This window comes from Ochotona princeps, chromosome 28 (genome assembly GCF_030435755.1).
Source record: "Ochotona princeps isolate mOchPri1 chromosome 28, mOchPri1.hap1, whole genome shotgun sequence".
NCBI classification, from domain to species: domain Eukaryota; kingdom Metazoa; phylum Chordata; class Mammalia; order Lagomorpha; family Ochotonidae; genus Ochotona; species Ochotona princeps.
Window position 1 is genome coordinate 945,211 of NC_080859.1, and position 20,139 is coordinate 965,349.

Genomic DNA, 20,139 nt, shown 5'->3' on the forward strand with positions numbered 1-20,139 from the left:
CATCCCGTATGGGCATTGGTTCTAATCCCGGCAGCTCCAATTCCCATCCAGCTCCCTGCTTGTGGTGTGGGAAAGCGGTCGAGAATGGCCCAAAGCCTTGGGACCCTGCACCCACATGGGAGACCTGGAAGGAAGTTCCAGGCTCCTGGCTTCAGATCGGTGCAGCAACGGCCATTGTGGTCACTTGGGGAGTGAATCATCAGACGGAAGATCTTTCTGTCTGTCTGTCCTCCTCTCTATACGTCTGCTTTTCCAATAAAATAAATAAATCTTTTAAAAAAGAAAGAAAGAAAGGGAGAGTGCTCTCTTCTCAGAGCCCACTGGCCTGCCTGCTCCAAGGGAGGGGCAGAGCACGTGCCTGGGTGCTGCCTGCTGCGCCTGCTGCCATGCCCAGTGTTATGCCTGGAGCACACCTTCCAGCCAGCCTCTATGGCTGTAGCCTCGACCTCCACTTCCAGAAACACCAGTGGTAGCCCAGGACACACATCACCAGTTAGGCAGCATGGAAAGTCAGACTGGGCTCAAAGGTCTGACAGCGTCCTACCAGCCGCACCAAATAAAAAACTGCCCCAAGTTCAGTTTGTAGTGATCGTTTGGCTAGACATCTTACGCATGTGGGGAAGTGGAAGGAGTTTGTCCGGCCACCCACATGAGAGAGCCAGCTGGAGCACCTGCCCCACTGGGCCTGGCCCCGTTGGTGGGTATCTGGGGAGGGACAGGTGTCTCTATCGGGGTCTCCTCTGCTCTATCACTTTCCCTGTATGTTTTCTAAAGTACCCGGATTATGGGATAAGTCAGCCCAGCGTGTCACACTGATCTGTGACTCATGTCATTATGTGGAGGGACTGAGCGCAACAAGCCACAGGCAGCTGTTTCAGCCCAGCGTTGCCCAGGGCTGGACTTCCAAAGGACGCTGGCTGGCGTCCACCATGCGGTGGACCTGCGGCTGCTGAGCCCTGGGATGCGCCTCCCCGCCCCCGAGGGGCTGCCCAGGGCTCATCAGCTGGGTTCCTAACCTAGACAAGTTTAGCAGCACCCCCTATGATTATAAATGCAGTGTTCTGGTCAGTTAAAAACATAAGACATGCAGAACCCCAAAGAGTTCTTTATTGTTGGTGTAGTCCCTTCCTTTCCCCATTTGATTGTTTTGCGTTAATGTGACGTCATTAGTGAAACAGATTCTGAAAGTGAGAGGGAGGTGCGAGGCGAGACCACCCGGGGACACGCGACACCTAAGCTAACTCTGCAGTTGAGTGTCTGTAGAACTGTCGAGGGTTGCTCTAGGCAGAGGGCTTACATTCAGATCACTTCAGTGTTACAGAAAACTTGCCAACTGAGACAAATGGGCTTTCCAGCCGTGTACTTGCCATGTTGTGTGCGTTTCTGCAGAGTGGAGGTGCGGCTGGCCACCCGGGGATTCAGGTCCCACCTGGGCGAGGTGCCCTGCTCGCTCGCAGGCACAGGGACTGTACTGTGGGTGGGTGGGGGGTGCAGGGTGTCTGTGGTGTCACTGTAGCTTTTCACGTTGCTCCAGACATCATAACTTTTAAACTGAACAGAAATGCAGCAAGCGCTGTATTTAAATCTTCCCCTCCCTCCCTCTCTCATTTCTGAACAATTTTAGATTTATAAGATTCACCGGGACTCTGGGGACAGCACGCAGGCAGGTGAGTGCTTGCTGGTCGCTGGCCAGTAGGGGGCAGCTGTGCTCCTACCACCCTGGGACGTGGAGGCCCCATGGGAGCCAGGCTGTGGGCAAGTGGGGGGCCCCCCATGAGAAGCGCAACGAGCCAGGGAGTCCCTGAGTCTCCTGACAGCCCTGCCCACTCGCAGGCTCCCCTTCTGGGTTTTCTGGTCTTGGCTGAGAACCCCAAACACAGAGTGCTCCTGGGGTCTAGGCAAGAGGTTACTGGATTCTGGCGGGGTGGGGATGGGGTGGTGGTGCAGCCAGCCCCGGGATCCCCTCCCTGGCCTGGCTGGTGGTGGCCATTGGGAGTGTGGCTGGCCATGGCTCCCCATACACTCCTTGAACCCAGAGCCAGGATGGTTCTGAGGCTGAGTTTGCACAGCTGTAGTTGGGCCCGGTGGCTTCAGGGTTGGGGAGGTTCTGGTATTCTGTCCGCTAGAAGGACAAGTCAGCGCTAGAAGGGAACAGGAGCCTGGTGTTGGCTCGCCTGTCGGTGACATGGGGTGCCCTGCTGCTGAGACAGCTGCTGGAACATCCTGTCCCCCTGCTCTGCCTTCAGACGGTCCCGCGGTGGGCTCTGAGAGCAGATGACTCACTTAAGGGGCTGTCCCTTAGCCGTAGCTGAGCAAACTCCCTCGATCATTTCTCACTGCAAGCTCTCAGTTTTGAGGGCAATACAGGGGACGACACGTCACTCGCCTGTGCGTCAGTAACAAGGCCTGTGAAGGCCTGCTGAGAAACAGGCAGTGCTGTGATGACTGAGTTCCTGACTGGAGCCAACGGTCATCTGAGTGACCACTGTGTTGTCCCATCCGTAGTGAAGTTACTGCTGTTTGCAAGTAATACTGAAACCATATTCAAGGGCAGGAAAGTCACCGGGGAGTCTGGAAGACAAACAGGCACACCCCTAGGACAGCACGCTGACCCTTGGCGCCCCCCTCGCCCTCAGGCTGCTCCCACCAAGCGCTGCTGGGACAGGAGAGTCAGCAAGGCTGCGATGCCCAGACACCATGTTAAGTGGAAATGGCAAGCGGTAACACCTCGTGTGTGTAAAGAACGCAGGTGCCAACATGTGATAGTGAGCGGCCAGCAGCAGGGATGACTCAGCCTCTGCCGTCCGTGCACCAGTGACTTCTCACAGCCACCGAGAGAGAATGAACATATGTATAGGGAGCCGCACCTCACAGACAGATGCCAAGACTCAAGCCCACGGTCACACAGTGCAGTGGTCACACGGCACCGGCCACCTGGTGTCCCTGGCACCTTCCTGGTGTCCCTGGCACCCTCCTGGTGTCTGCAGGCAGCCGGCTGTGCAGCATGTTCACTGGGTACATCTGCCTGCCTTGTCTGGGCTGCCATCCACTTGCTCCGTCCCAGGAGTCCTTCCCAGGCGGCAGCTGCATGAGGTAACAGGCAGGACTGTCCAAGTCTGTGAAGGCTGAGCTGTGTTGGTGCTTCCCGTCCCTGAGTAGGGGGTGACAGTGGGGCCACTTCCGTGACTGGGGGGGGGGGCACAACTGCTGCTCCTGCTCCCTTCCAGAGGTTGGCAGGGGCTCCTGGCCACCTTCTCCCCCTGGGAACCCCATCCCCAGCCTATTATAAAGTAATATTTTTTTTTTTTAAAGATTTATTCATTTTATTACAGCCAGATATACACAGAGGAGGAGAGACAGAGAGGAAGATCTTCCGTCCGATGATTCACTCCCCAAGTGAGCCGCAACGGGCCGATGCGCGCCGATCCGATGCCGGGAACCTGGAACCTCTTCCGGGTCTCCCACGCGGGTGCAGTGTCCCAAAGCATTGGGCCGTCCTCAACTGCTTTCCCAGGCCACAAGCAGGGAGCTGGATGGGAAGTGGAGCTGCCGGGATTAGAACCGGCGCCCATATGGGATCCCGGGGCTTTCAAGGCGAGGACTTTAGCCGCTAGACCACGCCGCCGGGCCCTATAAAGTAATATTGAAACCATATTCAAGGGCAGGCCCACAGTGGGTCTGACTTCCTTTTCCCAAATACATCATGGTCTCTGCAGATTTCCTCGGTGTGGGGTTTCCATGTGTGTCCCCCTGCCCCGGGGGTGTAAAGTGATCCCCAGACTCTGACCCCGGGGTTCAGCAGCCTCTGTTCTTGAGGAGGGGTTCCTCAGAGTCACTGTGTTCGCATGGCCGTGGGGGGCAGTCCCACCACCACAGACTGACTGCCCCCTCCCTCCCTGCCAGAGGCCCACTCGCGGCACCGGCACCGGAGAAAGGAGTCCCTGGACGGCAAGTCTGTGTCCTCGCGGGGCAGTGACGGTGAGTCGCTTGTGCAGAAGTTGCATGGATGCGCCAAGGGGCTGCCAGCTTGGCTGCCTGGACCAGGGCCCTGCATGCAGCAGGGCACACTGCAGAGCAGGGAGGCAGGCACGGGCAAAGCAAAGGAGCTGCATGGGTCAGGCTGCACCTGCCTGTAAGAGAAAAGCCAGGGCTGGTTCTGATCCCAGCAGGGAACAGATGGTGGTCTCAGGCCAGCCTGGTCCCTGCTGTCCCTGGGTCAGGGCCCCATGGAGAAGACAGTTCCAAGGGAGCTGCCTAGGAAGCCAGAAGGAAGGATTGGCGCTTGGGCCAGGATGACAGAGCTCAGGGTGGAGGGACATCCCTTGAGGGCGTGGTGGGGACAAAGGCATGAAGGAACCACAGGTCTGAGAGCAGGCGAGGAGGTGGCGCGGCAGCCACTGCGCAGGAGCTGGACCTGCTGCAGGGACCAAGGGCAAGAGGCGGGAGGAGCAAGGCGGCCTGCACAGGCTGTGTTGTGGGGGCCAGGGCTGCCCACTCAGTGACCAGGGGATGGGTCCAGGGGACGCGGGAGGTAGTGACTGTGGAGAATGGGGAATGGAGTGTGGAGCCAGGGGCTAAACGGGACATTCAGGTGAGGAACTGTAAGCCACATGGTTCTTGTAAGGAGTGTCTTAGAAGCTGGGACCACTATCAGCTCCAGCTGTGGTGAAACTAGGAATGGTTCTGTCCTGAAGACAGAGGCCCTGGCTGTGCCAAGCACCAGCCCCCTGCCCATTGAAGACAAGGGAACCCATGGGGAGGAGAGCTGGTGGGTGTCGGGATAAGACCTACAGGCCTAGCACCCATCTCTGAAGTGTCCGCTGTGGGCCTGCCTGCCACTAGACTATCCCCCAGACTGGGGTGGTGACAGCTTAGCATCGGCCTCAGAGGGGCTGTGGGGGAGGGCAGGGCTGGAGGATGAGGCCCATGGCCAAGCCCAGGCCCTGCACCCAGACCCAGCTTCTCGCCTCCCGTCCAGCCCCCAGCCTGCAGAATCGGCGCTACCCGTCCATGGCCAGGATCCACTCCATGACTATTGAGGCGCCCATCACCAAGGTGAGTGGCAGCAGTGTTGGCCCACGGGTCCGGTGGGGCTGGACGCTCGGGAGATACGCATGGTGCAGGTGATGTCTTGCTGAGAAAGCCAGCAGGACCGCATGCAGAAGGTGCTGGAGGCCTTACAGGGTGCCCCGAGAGCAGGAGTGGCTCTGCAGTGAGGGAATGGGGACTGTAGCGTAGGGGGACAAGGGAGGCAGTCAGGACTTTTCTGGAATCCCAGACACAGTCCAAGCAGCCAGGGTGACATGCAGGGTGAATCCTCTGGGACTCGGTGAGGAGTTACCCCTTCGGGTGGGAGAGCAAGAGGGAGTGTAATGTGCCCAGCAGGAGCCCGTTTTGGGTTTGAGTGTGGTGCAGTGGGACAAACCACTGCTGAGGTGGCCGCATCCCAGAGGGGTGGCACCTCTGCTCTCCACTCAGCTCCAGGTATGGCCCACAAACGGGCCCCTGCCACCCATGTGGGAGACCAAGATGCAGTGGCTGGCTCCTAGCTTCACCTGGCCCAGCCCTGGCTGCTGCATTTGGGGAGTGAGCTGGCAGGTGTAAGAGGGTGTGTCGCTCTGATTTTACAGGATTATGGGTGAAGTGTTCTCTGCTGAAGGGCAGCATGAGGGCAGCTGTCTCGGGTTTGGAGTTTATTTGCCTGCTGGGAGGGGAGGGGGACACAGCAGTGAGTCCATCTTGGGACGTGTTGGGAAGTGGTTCTGGTGGACGTATCCAGTAGCAACTGGATGTACCAGGCTGCAAGAATGAGGAGACAGGGCCAGGAGTGGGCATGAGGGTCCCTGGCTGTGGAGCTGTGTGTTCCTATTCTGCAAGGACAGTTGGCTGAGAGAGAGCCCAGCCCCCACTCGAGAGGCGCTATGGGGAGAGGGGAGAAAGCCGTGGAGCCCAGGGAGGGGGCAGCAGTGTGTGGTGGGTTCACGCCTGGCAAAGGCACAGTGCTGGCATGGTCCCGCCACCCATCTCGGGCCTGCGGGCACAGGGATAACTTGGAACCCGTGTGTGCTCAAGTTCACACCTGCCTGCTGTCCTCAGGTTATCAACATCATCAACGCAGCCCAGGAAAATAGCCCTGTAACTGTGGCAGAAGCGCTGGACCGAGTGCTGGAAATCTTGCGCACCACAGAACTCTACTCCCCGCAGCTGGGAACCAAAGACGAAGACCCGCACACCAGCGACCTGGTCGGGGGCCTCATGACCGTGAGTGGGGGACGCACACGCAGGCCTGTATGCTGACTTCCCTTGGGCTACACTGCGGCATGGCTCCCGGCATCCTGGGTCACCTGCAGCTCGGCCCTGTGCCCGAGGAGGGTGGGCTGCAGGCTGTGGGCCGTATCTCAGCCTGATGGGTTAGGACAGGCCACAGGCCGTGTGGTTGCCCTGCGTGCAGCTAACACAACCTTCTTGGTTCCAGGATGGCCTGAGACGGCTGTCGGGGAATGAGTACGTGTTCACCAAGAGTAAGTCATCCTCCGTCAGTGGGTCCCTGCGCACTGGGCTCGGGCCGGGGTCTCCAGGCATCATGAGGGCCCCCAAGTAGGGCCCGGAATCACCCACCACTGCAGCATCTCTCTGGTCTACACTGCAGGCTGGGTGTCCTGGCTAGTCAGTCAGTCCTCTGAGCAGTCAGAATTACACACTCTCAGAGCTCTGCAGTGTATACAGCTAGCCAACCCCAGTGAGTTGAGTCACACTGGGAAGTCTTGAGGCAGCAGCCTTCCTGCCCTGGACAGCAGGTCAGGGTCCAGGGTCCAGGGTCATCCAGCTGCCCCCAATCCCACTGTGTGCCCAGATGTGCCCCCGAGTCACGGTCACCTGGCTATGCCGATCACCATCAACGATGTGCCCGCCAGCATCGCCCAGCTACTCGACAACGAGGAAAGCTGGGACTTCAACATCTTTGAGTTGGAAGCAGTGACACATAAAAGGTTCGTGCCCACCTGCCCAGCTGCAGGCAGCTGCCGCCATACCTCTCGCCTGCAGGGCTTGAGGGTGCGGGGAGTGCGTGCCAGGAGACCCCAGGTTCTGCCCAAGGGCAGGGCTGAAGGAGTAGGAGCTGAGAATTCTCGGCCTTCAGGACCCTGACACATGGCGGGAGCACTGCGGGCTCTCGGGTGGAGGACAGGCTGGGGAACCAGAAGGGCCTCCCACCTGCCGCAGGACCCCAGCGCTGTGGGGCTGTGGGACTAGAGGGCAGCTGCACTCCACAGAGGTGGCTGGTCGAAGGCCTTGCCCTCCTCCCTGTCAGCTTGGGGAGCACCAGGAATGTGCAGGGCTTTGGGGGGATGGAGAGGGCCTGTGAGCCCAAGAAGCCCTGGAAATCACATGGCTGGCCACTGGGGGCAGCTGTCCTGTCCCTGGCACCACCTCCCTTGGGGAGGACAGGGTCATGCCCTGTGCACAATGAGATTTGAAATGTCAGAATCATGTCCCCAATCCCCAGGTCACCAAAGAAAACCAGTTTTCCCGTGTCCTAGGCCACTGGTTTACCTGGGCTTGAAGGTCTTCTCCCGGTTTGGGGTCTGTGAGTTTTTGAACTGCTCTGAGACCACGCTCCGGGCCTGGCTGCAAGTGATTGAAGCCAACTACCATTCCTCCAACGCCTACCACAACTCCACGCACGCCGCAGACGTCCTGCACGCCACGGCCTTTTTCCTTGGAAAGGAGCGGGTGAAGGTCAGGAGCCCAGCAGGGCAGCGGGCTGTTGGGGCGCTGTGAAGGCGCCCAGCAGGACACTGGGCCGATGGGGTGCTGTAAAGGACAGTGGGCAGCACTGGTGGGTGTGTGAGTGCCCACTCCACATGCTGGTCAGCTCAGTGATGCAGAGGTGGCTTTGGTGATAGGGTTTGGCCGTCAGGCTGTCGGGAGCCTTGCAGCATCTGACACCCTTGTGTCTCAGCCCAGCTCCCTTGAGGGGTGAGGCAGAAATCCCCACGGGGTGTGTGTGCCGACATCTGTGTCCGTGTATGGGCACTAGCCCTGCCCTCCCTGCCGTGGCCTCCTGTCTGGTTCCTGCCTGTCCCTCAGACCTCAGCTGCCATGTGGTTCCCGTGAAGGAAGCTGGCTGCCCCACGTGTCCAGCAGGGACCCAGTCATGTTTCCTCCTCACGCGGAGCGTTCCCAATGGCCAGCAGCCCCTCAGGAGGAGCAACCCAATGGCCAGGGCTGTCCCACACCAGGCCACATCTCTTGTCACCTGAGCAGGTGTCACCACAAACCATGGCGAGACTCCAGCAGGCAGCTGTCACTCCTGGATGACAGAACAAATCCCCATGCCCCTCGGAAGGCTGTACCCCAAGGAGACCCTTCGGGTCCCTGTCGCCCAGCTCTAGGTCCATGCCCCGTCCTCCGGTGGAAGCTCTGAGTCCCTGCTCACTGCCCAACTCCCAGGAGTCTGTCTTGTTGGGTGATGGTCTTGTGTCCGTCTCCGGGGTCCCCAGCAGCACTGCTTCCCAACTGACACGAGGCCTCAGGTATCCACTCCCTGGAGGATCTGCGCAGGGACACACGGGGGCCAGGACCCACCGGCACCACCTCAGGACAGACGAATGCCATCGCTTGCAGAGTACACTGCTGGTTGCAGCTCACACCGCCAGGCTCTCCCAAGTGCAGGGCCCGGGCTGGGGGATCAGACAAGGCTGAAGGGATGACGCTGCGTGCCCAGGCCCTGCTTGCAGGGACAGCGCTGGGTTCTGGCAGCTCAGAGTGATGGTGTGGCTTCCCTTGCCCCAGGGAAGCCTCGACCAGCTGGACGAGGTGGCAGCACTGATTGCAGCCACCGTGCACGACGTGGACCACCCGGGCCGGACCAACTCCTTCCTGTGCAACGCAGGCAGCGAGCTGGCGGTGCTCTACAATGACACGGCCGTCCTCGAGAGCCACCACACCGCCCTGGCCTTCCAGCTCACCGTCAAGGACACCAAGTGCAACATCTTCAAGAACATCGACAGGTGCGACGCACCGGGCCCTGGCTCAGCGTTGGGGGTCTCGGTGGGGGGTGCACTGTGGCCTGGTCCTCAGGACAAGGAGGTAAGACAGGCCCCTGTGCCCTGGGCCTCAGTGAGGCTGGGGGAGTGTCCCCAAGATACCACACATCAATACACGGACACTGATGGGAAGACTTCCACGCTGTGTCCCAGGTGCTGATGCAAGGCAGCCACCAGGGACCAGATGGCAGTACTGGCTCATGGCCTGGAGCAGCCCGTGTGGCAGTGGGCAGGGTGTGAGGAACTCCCTTGGGCCTCAGGCCTGTTGCTCGTGAGCCGGAAGAGCGGGACTCAGCTCCTGAGCAGACACCAACATCTCTGCTCTTTACTCTAAGAGTAACATCAGCCAGGCCTGTGGCTCCTGCGACGGTCAGGAAGAACGGTTGTTGGGACAGTCTCCCTGAGCCGTCGCCCAGCTCCCCATAGCTCTCCTGCAGTCAGCACCTTAGGCGGATGCCCCAGCCCTGCCCACTCCTGCCACCCAGTGGAGTGCTCACAGTGTGACATGGCTCCTGTTACTTAAGGCGGAAAGATTAAACCACACACTGGCTTGCAGTGACTCGGAGCCTGCAACAGCCAGGGCTGGGCCTGACTAGACCCAAGCCAGGATCTGAGCACCCTGTCCCGCTCTCCCAAGGTTGGCGGGGACCCAGGCAGTTGCCTCACCTGCGCCGCCCTCGGTTGAGCCTTCACAGGAAGTGAAGCTGGGATGCAGCCAGGCCCTGTGGTGTCCCTCACTGGGAAGATGGGATGGGGCCTGCAGGTCCTGGCTGGCTGGGCGGACAGGCGGGTCCCTGGGCTCAGCTGCCGCCTGGGCTGTGGGGAGGGAGGTGGACGCAGGCGCGGTCCAGCCGGGCCAGGACCTGAGCAGCCCCCTCTGCTGGCGGTTTTAGGAACCATTACCGGACGCTGCGCCAGGCCATTATTGACATGGTTTTGGCCACGGAGATGACAAAACACTTCGAACATGTGAACAAATTTGTGAACAGCATTAATAAGCCACTGGCAGCGGAGGTAAGCGTCTCCCACATGGCCCATGTGCCCGAGTGCACACGTGTCCTAGAGAGCCAGCCCCTGTCTTGAAAGCAGAGCGCCCACTCCCAGGTGGCTGAGGGGGTGGGCAGGATGGCAGTGTCCAGGGTGACTCTGAGCTGGAAGGACAGGCCCCCACCTGTGACTCCCACGTTAAGAAACAGATGCCCTTTGAGTCTGCCTTAGGTTTTTATTGTTTAACCTTTCTGTCCCATGCTCCTAAAAGTTAATGAAGCTACTGTTAAAATCAAGTTAGTGCAGTAGAGGTTTGAGCCAGGGGTCACACCAGACATCAGAGTCAGAGCTGCAGCGCCAACTTGGGGCGCAGTGTGGGCCAGCCCTGGCCACTGCTGGGACGGGCACAGTGGGCATCTGCTCAGCAGTGACCACGGCCAAGTCTCACGAGGGTGCCTGGGCTTGAGACCTGGGTTGCAGGGATGCAGGCTTCGCTGATGGCAGCTTGAGCCCCAGGCTTTGGGTGTTTACAGTGCACGTGGGGAGGGACGCCGCCTCCACCCAGTGACCTGCCTGCTTTCTTCCAGACAGAGGGCAGCGACTGCGAGTGCAGTCTGACTGGGAAGAACTTGCCGGAGAACCAGACCCTGATCAGGCGTATGATGATCAAGTGTGCCGATGTGGCCAACCCGTGCCGGCCGCTGGACCTGTGCATCGAGTGGGCCGGGCGCATCTCAGAGGAGTACTTCGCCCAGGTGCATGGCCCTGGTGGGCGGCTGGCCACTCACTTGAGGTCACTCCACAGGTCAAGGAGCACACGAAGCCTCCGTCCAGCCAGGGCTGCTGCTGGGGGCTTCGTGGCCCCCTCTCCCTGCGGGTCTCACACTGCCCAGGGGAGGCGGTAGAGTGAGGCCTGAGGCCGGCACAGTGCTGCAGGACAAGTCACCTACTGGAAGCACAGGGGACTTGGGGAACACTCTGTGGGAATGTGAAGACAGAAGACTTTCTGGGGAAGGAAGACATGCGCGAAATTACAGGGAGACAAGCTCTTGTTAGGAGAGTGGCACTGCGGGTCAGTCGAGAGGCCCAGAAAGCAGGAGACCACATGGGATTGGTGCGGAGGAAACACCCCAGTGCACGTGGCAGCAGTCCTGAGTGGGAGGGCGGGCAGTGTGCTGCGCCGGCTCCTGGTGCTGCGCCAGCTGCCCAGGGAAGGCACAGGTGCCCCCTCGGTGCTCTGAGGGCAGCTTTCCCATAGAACATGTCTTCCTGTTCACCCCATTATCACCTGCAGGGGCTCCGTGCTACTTTGCACACAAGGTGCACGCACTGTACACCAAAACCTCCTGCCTCAACGAGGCCATGGCGTGACAGCTGTTTGCTCTGCTGGTGCTGCAGAGGGGGGCTCCTGGGTTCCCACCCCACCCCATCCGCTCCCTCCACTTCCTCAGTGCAGACGTCAGGCCAGAGCAGCGCTGGGACTTCCCAGGAACACAAAGCAAGGGCCCCATCCACACAGGTGCTTTGGCGAGAGGCACCACGGGTGACGTCTCTCTTGCAGACGGATGAGGAGAAGCGGCAGGGGCTGCCCGTGGTGATGCCAGTGTTTGACCGCAGCACCTGCAGCATCCCCAAGTCCCAGATCTCCTTCATTGACTACTTCATCACGGACATGTTCGACGCCTGGGATGGTAAGCGCTCGGGCTCGCCACCCACGGGAATGGTCTGGGATCCCCATGAGCTCAGCCTCCCCTCAGTCAGCCGTGAGTGGGAGGGGACTGGCGCCCCCTGCAGCTGCCAAGGCCTATGCCAGGGGCTCTCTGCACCGGGGCTCCCCTAACAGGGCTCCCCCCTTGCTGTGCCCCCAGCCTTTGCCCATCTGCCAGCGCTGATGCAGCACCTGGCCGACAACTACAAGCATTGGAAGACGCTGGACGACCTCAAGTGCAGGAGCCTGCGGCTGCCGCCTGCCAGCTGACGCCGCACTGGGGACAGAGGGCCAACGAGGACAGCAGGGCTGAGGTTAACCCTGCACCAGCTGTCCCCAAATATTATTTTTCTAGTTACGCTCCATCAAGAAAAATGTCCTTTTGAGCAACCCTTAGTGACAATGCTGGGCCACCCCCCTTGCTGTGCTGCCATGCTGTGTGCCCTCGTCAGACCGCGGAGTGACCTCACCGGTACGGGACACTCTCACAAAGCCGGGGCCTGGGCACCCAGCCCCTCAGGAGGTTGCAGGCCGCTTGGCTGTGAGCAGCTCAGCTCCGGCCCACGAGCCCCCAGGCTGTGGTATGTACCCACTGGCCACAAGCCATCAGTGTGAGGGTTCGTGAGCAGACAGCAGCTCATGCTAGAACAACATGCTTACTGGGACCCAGTTACTGGCCAGCAGGACACACGCCAGCCTCTGTGGCTAGGTGGGGCTCTGGCTGAGCGGCCCAGGTGAGAACATCCCTTGGCTGCTCTCCGCAGCCAGGGCCTGGTGTGGTGTCTTGTCACGGGGCACTCTCCAGAGGCAGCCATCGCACTGAGTGGTGTGTAAAAGCCATGTCATTGGCACACTCTGGGGAAGCTTTTTTATAAAAAATACGCATTTGCTGTTTAGCATTTTTATGACAATCTAAATTCTCTGGGTGTCAGTCCGTGGAGCATGCTGGGAGGGGATGGGGAGGTGGTCAGAGACTGTCAGGCCGTTTATCCCGCCACCTGCTTCGGTGATGTGGACAGCCCCAGTGTGCGCACCTCACTGGAATGCTGAGGCACAGCACCTAGTTTTATACAGCTCTTTTCACAACTTGCTGTCACCTCCGGGAGCGGCCCCATCACAGGACACCACCGCTGGCCTCTCCCCGCTGCACCAGCAGACGGCGTGAGTGGACTCGGAAACGCAGAAGGCCAGGGGCTGGCACATGCAAGCAACCACTTGTTGTCTATGTGTTTCTTCCCCGTGTTGTGCCAGCCACCTCTACGCAAAGCGCTGTAACCCTGTCCTGCCCCCGCAGCTGTCTCACCTCTTGGATCTAAACTTTTCGTAATTTCAAACTTTGGATTTAGTGTCCTTTATTTCCCAAGCCACACACAAACCGGGACGACAGAATCCACTATGGAGAAGCCTTCTGCTTGGGAGGTCGGGGTAAGTAAGAACGTCAGACCTGCCAGGCGCCCTCAGGCAAGTCTGCGTGCCCAGCCCGGTCCTCGGGGTGTTGCCCGTGGCAGTTTCTAGAAGACCCTGAAGACAAGGTACATTTCTAAATTACTATTCCTGTTGCACAGAAGCAGAGTTAGTAAGCACTGTATGGTAACACTTTGAAATGGGCTGGTTCCGTGAGAACCGCTGGCCTTGTGTTAGGTGGACCCGGGCAGGGACTCCACCTCACTCAGAACGGAGGGACCCTCAGGAAGTACTGGAAATCCATGCAGATGTTTGCATGGAGCCTGTGTTAGGGTGCACACGGGTGCAGCTGGAGTTGCTGCGTTAATTCCCTGTTACGGAGCACCTAGACTAGGGGGTGACTTTGCTGTCAGACTAAGGAATCCCCTGGGCTGGGGTTTCCCCCCACGTGCCCTGAAGACCAGCTCGTGGACCAAGTGCTCACTGTCTCACTGTGAGCGGAAGTCCTCTCCAGAGCCTGCTGAGAAGGCCGCTGGCTGACCCAAACTCACTATAGCTGCACAGGGAACAGGGAAGACAGGCTGCCGGGTGCTCTGTGCAGAGCGCCCCGCACTGGCTCGCGCACTCCCACCCGCTGTTCCAGCTGGAACATGCAGTCTATCCTTCCAGTAGCTGCCCCGGGGGAAACCACGCAGAATTCCTACTCAGGTAATGGGAAGCAAACATTTTAATGACCATTTGCCACCAGCTGTTGCCCTCTGCTCCACGTTGGCACTCACCACAGGGACCCTCGTGCTCCACGCAGATGAGCTGCTGACCCCAGGGCTCGGTCCCTTGGGGCCTGCATGGTGCCACACTACAGGACAGTGTGGGACAGGTCACCATCCTCCTCCAACTTTTGAAATAGCTTTAAACTGCGCAGTTCAGATTCTCGCTCTCCGTTCTTCCACAAAATGATGAGGTGGTCAGCAGAGCAAGTCACTAGTCCATGATCTTCAAAGTATAGAAACATCTAGAATGGACATTAGAACAGGTTACAGAAACCCTAAGAGCAGAAGCGAACAGACATGTGTGATGCAGACCTCAGGGCCGCTCCCTCTGCGGGGGTTCAGCAGCACCACCCAACAGGTCCGCACAGAACAGACACTGCTCCTAGGAAATGTGTCTTGGGAAAAACCCACGCATGGATTTCAACTATTTTGGCATTGAAATAAACTGAATCCTGTTTCCCAATATTGCAGGAGCTTTTTACCTTTGCAGATTCAAAAGATGCACACAAGGTCATGGGGGAGTGGGGGATGGCCTGTTTGCACCGAAGGACACTGCCCACCCACCACCGTGCAGCGTGGAAGCAAAGCAGAATGGGGCCAGCCCCATCTCGCACTGATCCTCGCAGGGTTCTGGGAGCACTGCCTGGCCTGACGCCTGGCTCATGAGGTAGCAGCCGTGAGACAGGAAGAACAGCGGAGGCCATCACACCCCGGGACGCCACTGACTCCTCTCAGCTGCCCCGGCTGTCCCCGCCCTCACATTGCCCTGACCCTACAAGCCTGCTGGCCACAAGCAGAGGAAGCCATACCTCCACGGAGGATGAGTGTCCAATGAGATCGCCAATGAGCTCCAGGGAACAGGAAGTGGTAACTTCTTGCTGCTTTTTAACAGGCTGGCTGGCTTGTTTGTTCACTCTTCCAAATCCCCACATGTTAAAAAAACCTATGGAAATATCATCATTGCAGTCATTTCCAAAATTACTGTGGTTCCTCTAATGGAACCCGCACCAGTACATCCTGCTTCTGTCCAGGGCCGAGGGGGGGCGCCGGGCACCGAGCTGCGTTTGGCAATCTCTACTTCACCTTGGCACTTCACCTTCACCAGCCAGGCACATTTCCTCATCTCTTGAGCTTGTCCCATTCACCACAGATGCAGAAATCTTAACAGAAAGGCCCTGGGCCTCCAAGGCGGTGGCCGGTCACCAAGGGGAGGTGTGCCTTCCCTGCACAGGGGATACCTAACTCACGTGTCAGGAGCATCCCCAGGCTGTGATACACAAAGTGCCCATAGCCGGGACTTGGCGGGTGCTTGGGGGACACAGCCACCCCTGGAATTTGCGGTGTACTTCCTGGTGTGACCTCGCTGTTCGGAAGGGGAACCCTAACCTGCAGCGCCTGGGTCGCCTCATCACCCGCCCTCCTCTGCCTTTTGCCTTGGGGCGGACGAGGTGCCAGCTCGGCCACCGTGGGGGAGACAGACCTGTGGGCACGGGGTCAGCTGTGAGCTGCTGTCTTTCTCGTAACTCCCAGATGCGCACACTGCCATCTTCTGAGCAGGAGAGTAACTGCCTGTGGAGACAGGAGCAGCCGTGCACAACAGTGAGGGGCCAGGGCAGCGGGGAGCCCCCAGGGCACGGGCATGGTGCACACCAACTGCTAACGCCTGCCCGCTGGGCCAGTGTGTGGGGGCACGGGCTGTGACAAACGGTCTTCCCTTGCCTCGCCCACTGATCTCTCGGCTCTCAGACAACGGGCCTCCCTTGGAATCTGGGTTCACACAGTGCAACATGGTCAGGGCTGCATTCTTTCACCTTGTCCCGGGCAAATCAACCCAGTGTTTAATTCTGACAATAAACATCATGTAGCATACTGACCAAACCCACAGGCAACTGAGCCACCCAAGCAGGGACGATGAGGGGGCCATCGCACCTGTTGGGGAGTTTGGCGATGTGCAGGACACTGGAGTCGTGAGCAGCCTTGTGGCAGGCGGTGAGCCGCTTCGTGGGAAGGTTGTACACGTACAGCCCCCGGCCGACGGCAGCGAACACGTTCTGGGAAGGAAGGTGTTCTCAGCAGCGCTGGCTGGTGGCCTCGTGGGACTCCCCGATGTCCCTGTCCGCCCAGGGGACCATGCTGCTACACAGCACCCAGCATCGCTGGCCCCTCCCTCCGGACAGCTTGGAACGGCCGCCGCCAGTGGTGGTCTGGGCGGAAGTGGCCAGGCTGTACCCTGGGCTTTGCCCACACAGGACTGTGTCCTGTAAAAACGACCTCACTACTTTTTGGCTAAAATGTGAGCAAAACAATGCACACTCCACATGCTGAGTGAGACCTTCCTGTGAACAGCCGGCCTACTCTGGGCCCTCTCTGCTCGCAGAGGTAGCACTAGAATCCCCTGTCTCCTCCTCAGAGCTCCCCGCCCCTCAGGACCAGAGCTCCATGCCTCCCCACCCCCAACCACACCACCCACTTGGAAGGCTGTTCGGTAAGCTCCTCAACTTGGGACGCCCCACCTCAGCAGGTGCCCCTTGAGGCGGGCTCTTCAAGCCCCTACTCTCTAGTCTCCTGTTCCACCAGTGTCCCTGGGCCAGCACGCCTCTCAGGCCCAAGGCCCAGAGGATGCTTATAACATCTGAGCCCCACACACTAGGAACCAGGCCTGGCACCCTGCACTTGGCACCTGTCCACCCTGGGCTAGACTGAAGGCTGAGGATCTGAGTTTGCTGACACACTTGGCTTTACCTCCTCATCACACGTGAAATGGTGAATGGAAATGTCGTTTGGTTTCTGAGAGAGTTTGATTTCCTGCTGGGTCTCCTGCTGTGGAGATGGGTCCCAGAAGTTCCACTCAGAAGCCTGCATGGTCCAGTCCAGGGCACTCCAGACAATCAGCTCTCCGACGTGGGAGCCGGAGACAAAGCTAGCATCTAGGAAAGACCACACAGCTCCTGAGTGATGGTGTCCCAGGCTGCAGCAGCACAGCCATGCGCAGCCAGCCAGCGGGGCAGAGGGACACACTCCAACTACACACATACCTCCCTCAGGGGTATCACTCACACACACACACACACACACACACCCCTTGATCATTCTGAGTACATTAGTTACAACAACTAGGAAGTTTAAAATAAATGGACTAGTGAGCTTTAAGTAGAATCACGCAGGGTACTTGAGGGCCGGGAAGTCCAAGGGAGTGCTCCCATGAACATGGAGCAGGGAGGAGCTAGGAGATGGGCTGAGGGGTCCCCAGGCAGTGTCTGTGAGGGGTCGGGCTGAGGGGAGCCCAGGCAGTGTCTGTGTGGGGTCGGGCTGAGGGGAGCCCAGGCAGTGTCTGTGAGGGGGAGGGCTGAGGAAGATGCAAAAGAGGCTTGGTCTGTAAGGGGTTCCCACAGGTTAGGAAGGAGTTAACTTCTCCAACAGAGCAAGAGGCGAAGGTCCTGACAAGGCCAAACAAGCAGGACACAGAGCCTCTCGCTGTGAGATGCGCCTTTGGCCCTAACTGCAAGCAGGTGTCACACACTCATGCCTGTGGCAAACAGGCAAAGCCACAACGCTGGCAGAAACACGACCAGCACACAGATACTCAGCTGGTGTTCTAGAATAAACTGGAACACCTTTTCCTCAAGACTTTAACTTGGTAATATGTGTGAAAACCTTAAACCTACTGATTCAACAATTCCGCTTTTAGAAAATGTACAAGATTGCTATATATTATCTTAGAAATCTGAAGATAATTGGATACTTAATTGGTGACTGAATAAATAAGACATACAAAATGTCACCACTAAACATTACGCTCTAAACCTAATGCTATTTTGAAGTAAAAAGACTGTTGACATCAACAGTGAAACGCACATGTGCACACCCCTCTCCTGTGCGGTGCCGATTGACAAGAGGGTCTGACTCTTCCAGACTGCACCCTCCACTTCCTCATTCTTGTGCAACTTGGAAACCTTTAGGAAGATGAAGTTAATGGGCCGACACTTTACACATGATGCACAACTACTAGATTAGAAATGATCTTAAAGAATGTTGATTAATTTTAACACACAACGAGGGTAAGACAGATTATGAATCTGGTGCAGTGCAGCACAGGAAACCATTCAATCTTTACCTTGGGTTCTTCACACACCAAAGTAGAACAATTATACTAATCAAAACTAAATGCACACTCCTTGAAAACAGACGACAGAGTGGGTGCTGAGCCACCTCTCGTGGTGCACACCAGCATCCCAGATGAGCGTGGGTTTGAGACCAGGTGTCCGCATGTGACCCGGCTCGCAGCAGCAGCCCCGCACCCAGGGAGGAGACCCAGGCAGGCTGCTGCCTGCTCTCAGCCTGGCCCAGCCCCAGCGCTTGCAGCCATCTGGGGAGTGGCCCAACAGATGGAAGTCCTCCCTCTGTCGCCCACTCTCTGGTTAACAGTTCTGCCTTTCGAGTAAATAATCTTAAGAGCGGTGTGTGTGGGGGAAGCCCCTCTTGGGACATCCCCCGGTCAGAGCCCCTGGCTTGTTCCCCCCTCGGGGTCCCTGGAACATTCACGCGGTAGACCCAGCTGGCATGCTGGGATCCTGGCCTGGGAACGTCCAATCCCAGCTGTTGTAGGCATTTGTAGAATAAACCAGCAGTTGGAAAATGGAGCGTTTTTTTTTTTTTTTAATTTTAACTAAATAAATAAGACATAACACATTCTCTTTGAGTCTTTGATATTATGTTGAACCCCTGCTGCGATCCCATATCAGTGCTACTAAAACATCCTGTTATCTACAATTCAAAAATACACTGATGACATCGCAAGTTAAGCCACCATCTATCATGCTGGCATCCCAGGTGCTCCACTTCCCATCCAGCTCCCTGCTACTGCACAAGAGAAGGCAGCAGAGGGCGGCCCACGCCGTGGCCCCGGCACTCAGGTGTGAGAGTCAGGTAAGTCCTTGCCTCCTGGCTTCAGCCTGGTGCATCCCTGGCCATTACAGACATTTGGGGAGTGAACCAGAAGATGTCCCCTACAACTCTTTCAAATAAATAAAGCTTTTTTAAAAAGAATATACCTTTGAGCAATTGTGATTTGTTTCATTTATAAAATAAACCAGCAAAACAGAAATCCCTGGGAACCAGACGAACTCTGTCAGAAAGGTCCAGTGCCGCCCCCTACCCAAGCAGAGGCCTCCCTGGAGCCCACTGTGGGCTCGGGACACGCACTGGCGTCTCCACAAGCTCACTTCCCTGCTCGGCCGAGAAGCAGGCTGCAGACTCTAACTGCCAGCCTGCAATCTTCTCTCCGGTGCACTGAGGCCACGCAGCAGCGCCTCCCACAGGCCTCTGGCTCCCAGACAGCGTGCTTGCACTCAGTCTGAGCAGCATCATGTCCCTGTGCCAGTTACCGACAGGCCCTAACGCCACACCAGCCCAGCTCTGTAACGTGTTAGTGTGGCCATCTCCCCTGGCACCTGCTGTTAGCACAACAGAGGGCAGAAGGACAGAAAGCAGCAGTGTCCAGAGGCAGAGTCAGCAGGGTGGCCTCGCCCAGCTCCGAGCCCTCCTGAGGGTTCTGGTGCACTTCCAGGGGTGCCCCGGGGCCACCTTGGGGACAGGCACCTTCCCTAGAAGGACCACCCCAGTCACCGACCACATGCTGTGCCAGTACCTGGGGAAGGCAGAGGAGCGGAGCCCCAAGTGAGGCAGGGAATGGCAGCATGGCAACCTGTGGCTGTACACACATGCAGCCACTTGGCGAAGCTTTTCCAACTGTGCCAGCCAACATGACCTCCAGTGAGGCCTAAAAACCAGGTCCTACCCACCCAGAATGCCATCTTACAGTCACCAAGTCACAGGATGCACCAGAGTGCCCTGTAACTTCATTGCTTAGTTTTCCATTTAAGAATTTGGCGAAGTTGGCACTGTGCGGCAAACTAGCGACTAAAGTTCTCACCTCACACGAGCTGGGATCCCATATGGGCACCAGTTCATATTCTGGTGGCTCCACTTCCCATCCAGCTCCCTGCTTGTGGCCTGGGAAGGCAGTCAAGGACGGCCCAAAGCCTTGGGACCCTGCACCCTCATGGAGAAGCTTCTGGCTCTGGCTTTGGATCAGCTAAGCTCCAACCATTGCAGCCTCTTGGGGAATGAATCATCAGACAGAAGATCTTTTTGTCTCTCCTCTCTGTATATCTGACTTTCCAATAAAAATTAAATCTTTTTAAAATTTTTAAAAAGAATTTGG

The 20,139-nt window shown here is 58.0% G+C and overlaps 2 protein-coding genes across 6 annotated transcripts in view; one reads left to right on the plus strand and one right to left on the minus strand.

Annotated features, from left to right (window-relative positions):
• Positions 1-12,207, plus strand: part of PDE8B (phosphodiesterase 8B) — a 77,994-nt gene extending 65,787 nt beyond the window's left edge. For 2 of the 3 annotated variants that reach the window (XM_058656247.1, XM_058656246.1), the window contains exons 11-22: positions 1,625-1,667; positions 3,904-3,978; positions 4,979-5,055; positions 6,097-6,261; positions 6,476-6,521; positions 6,854-6,989; positions 7,539-7,737; positions 8,794-9,011; positions 9,941-10,061; positions 10,622-10,789; positions 11,596-11,725; positions 11,903-12,205. In XM_058656247.1, the coding sequence (XP_058512230.1) occupies positions 1,625-1,667; positions 3,904-3,978; positions 4,979-5,055; positions 6,097-6,261; positions 6,476-6,521; positions 6,854-6,989; positions 7,539-7,737; positions 8,794-9,011; positions 9,941-10,061; positions 10,622-10,789; positions 11,596-11,725; positions 11,903-12,012 (1,488 nt within the window). In that variant the 3' untranslated portion in view covers positions 12,013-12,205. Of the gene's footprint in view, positions 1-1,624; positions 1,668-3,903; positions 3,979-4,978; positions 5,056-6,096; positions 6,262-6,475; positions 6,522-6,853; positions 6,990-7,538; positions 7,738-8,793; positions 9,012-9,940; positions 10,062-10,621; positions 10,790-11,595; positions 11,726-11,902 lie in introns of all 3 variants that reach the window. The other variant, XM_036497611.2, reaches the window with a different exon arrangement.
• Positions 12,208-13,967: 1,760 nt separating this feature from the next.
• Positions 13,968-20,139, minus strand: part of WDR41 (WD repeat domain 41) — a 33,899-nt gene continuing 27,727 nt past the window's right edge. For all 3 annotated transcript variants that reach the window (XM_058656248.1, XM_058656249.1, XM_058656250.1), the window contains 5 exons: positions 16,659-16,843; positions 15,846-15,967; positions 15,397-15,485; positions 14,726-14,859; positions 13,968-14,158 (listed from right to left, as the gene is read on the minus strand). In XM_058656248.1, the coding sequence (XP_058512231.1) occupies positions 14,003-14,158; positions 14,726-14,859; positions 15,397-15,485; positions 15,846-15,967; positions 16,659-16,843 (686 nt within the window). In that variant the 3' untranslated portion in view covers positions 13,968-14,002. The remainder of the gene's footprint in view (positions 14,159-14,725; positions 14,860-15,396; positions 15,486-15,845; positions 15,968-16,658; positions 16,844-20,139) is intronic.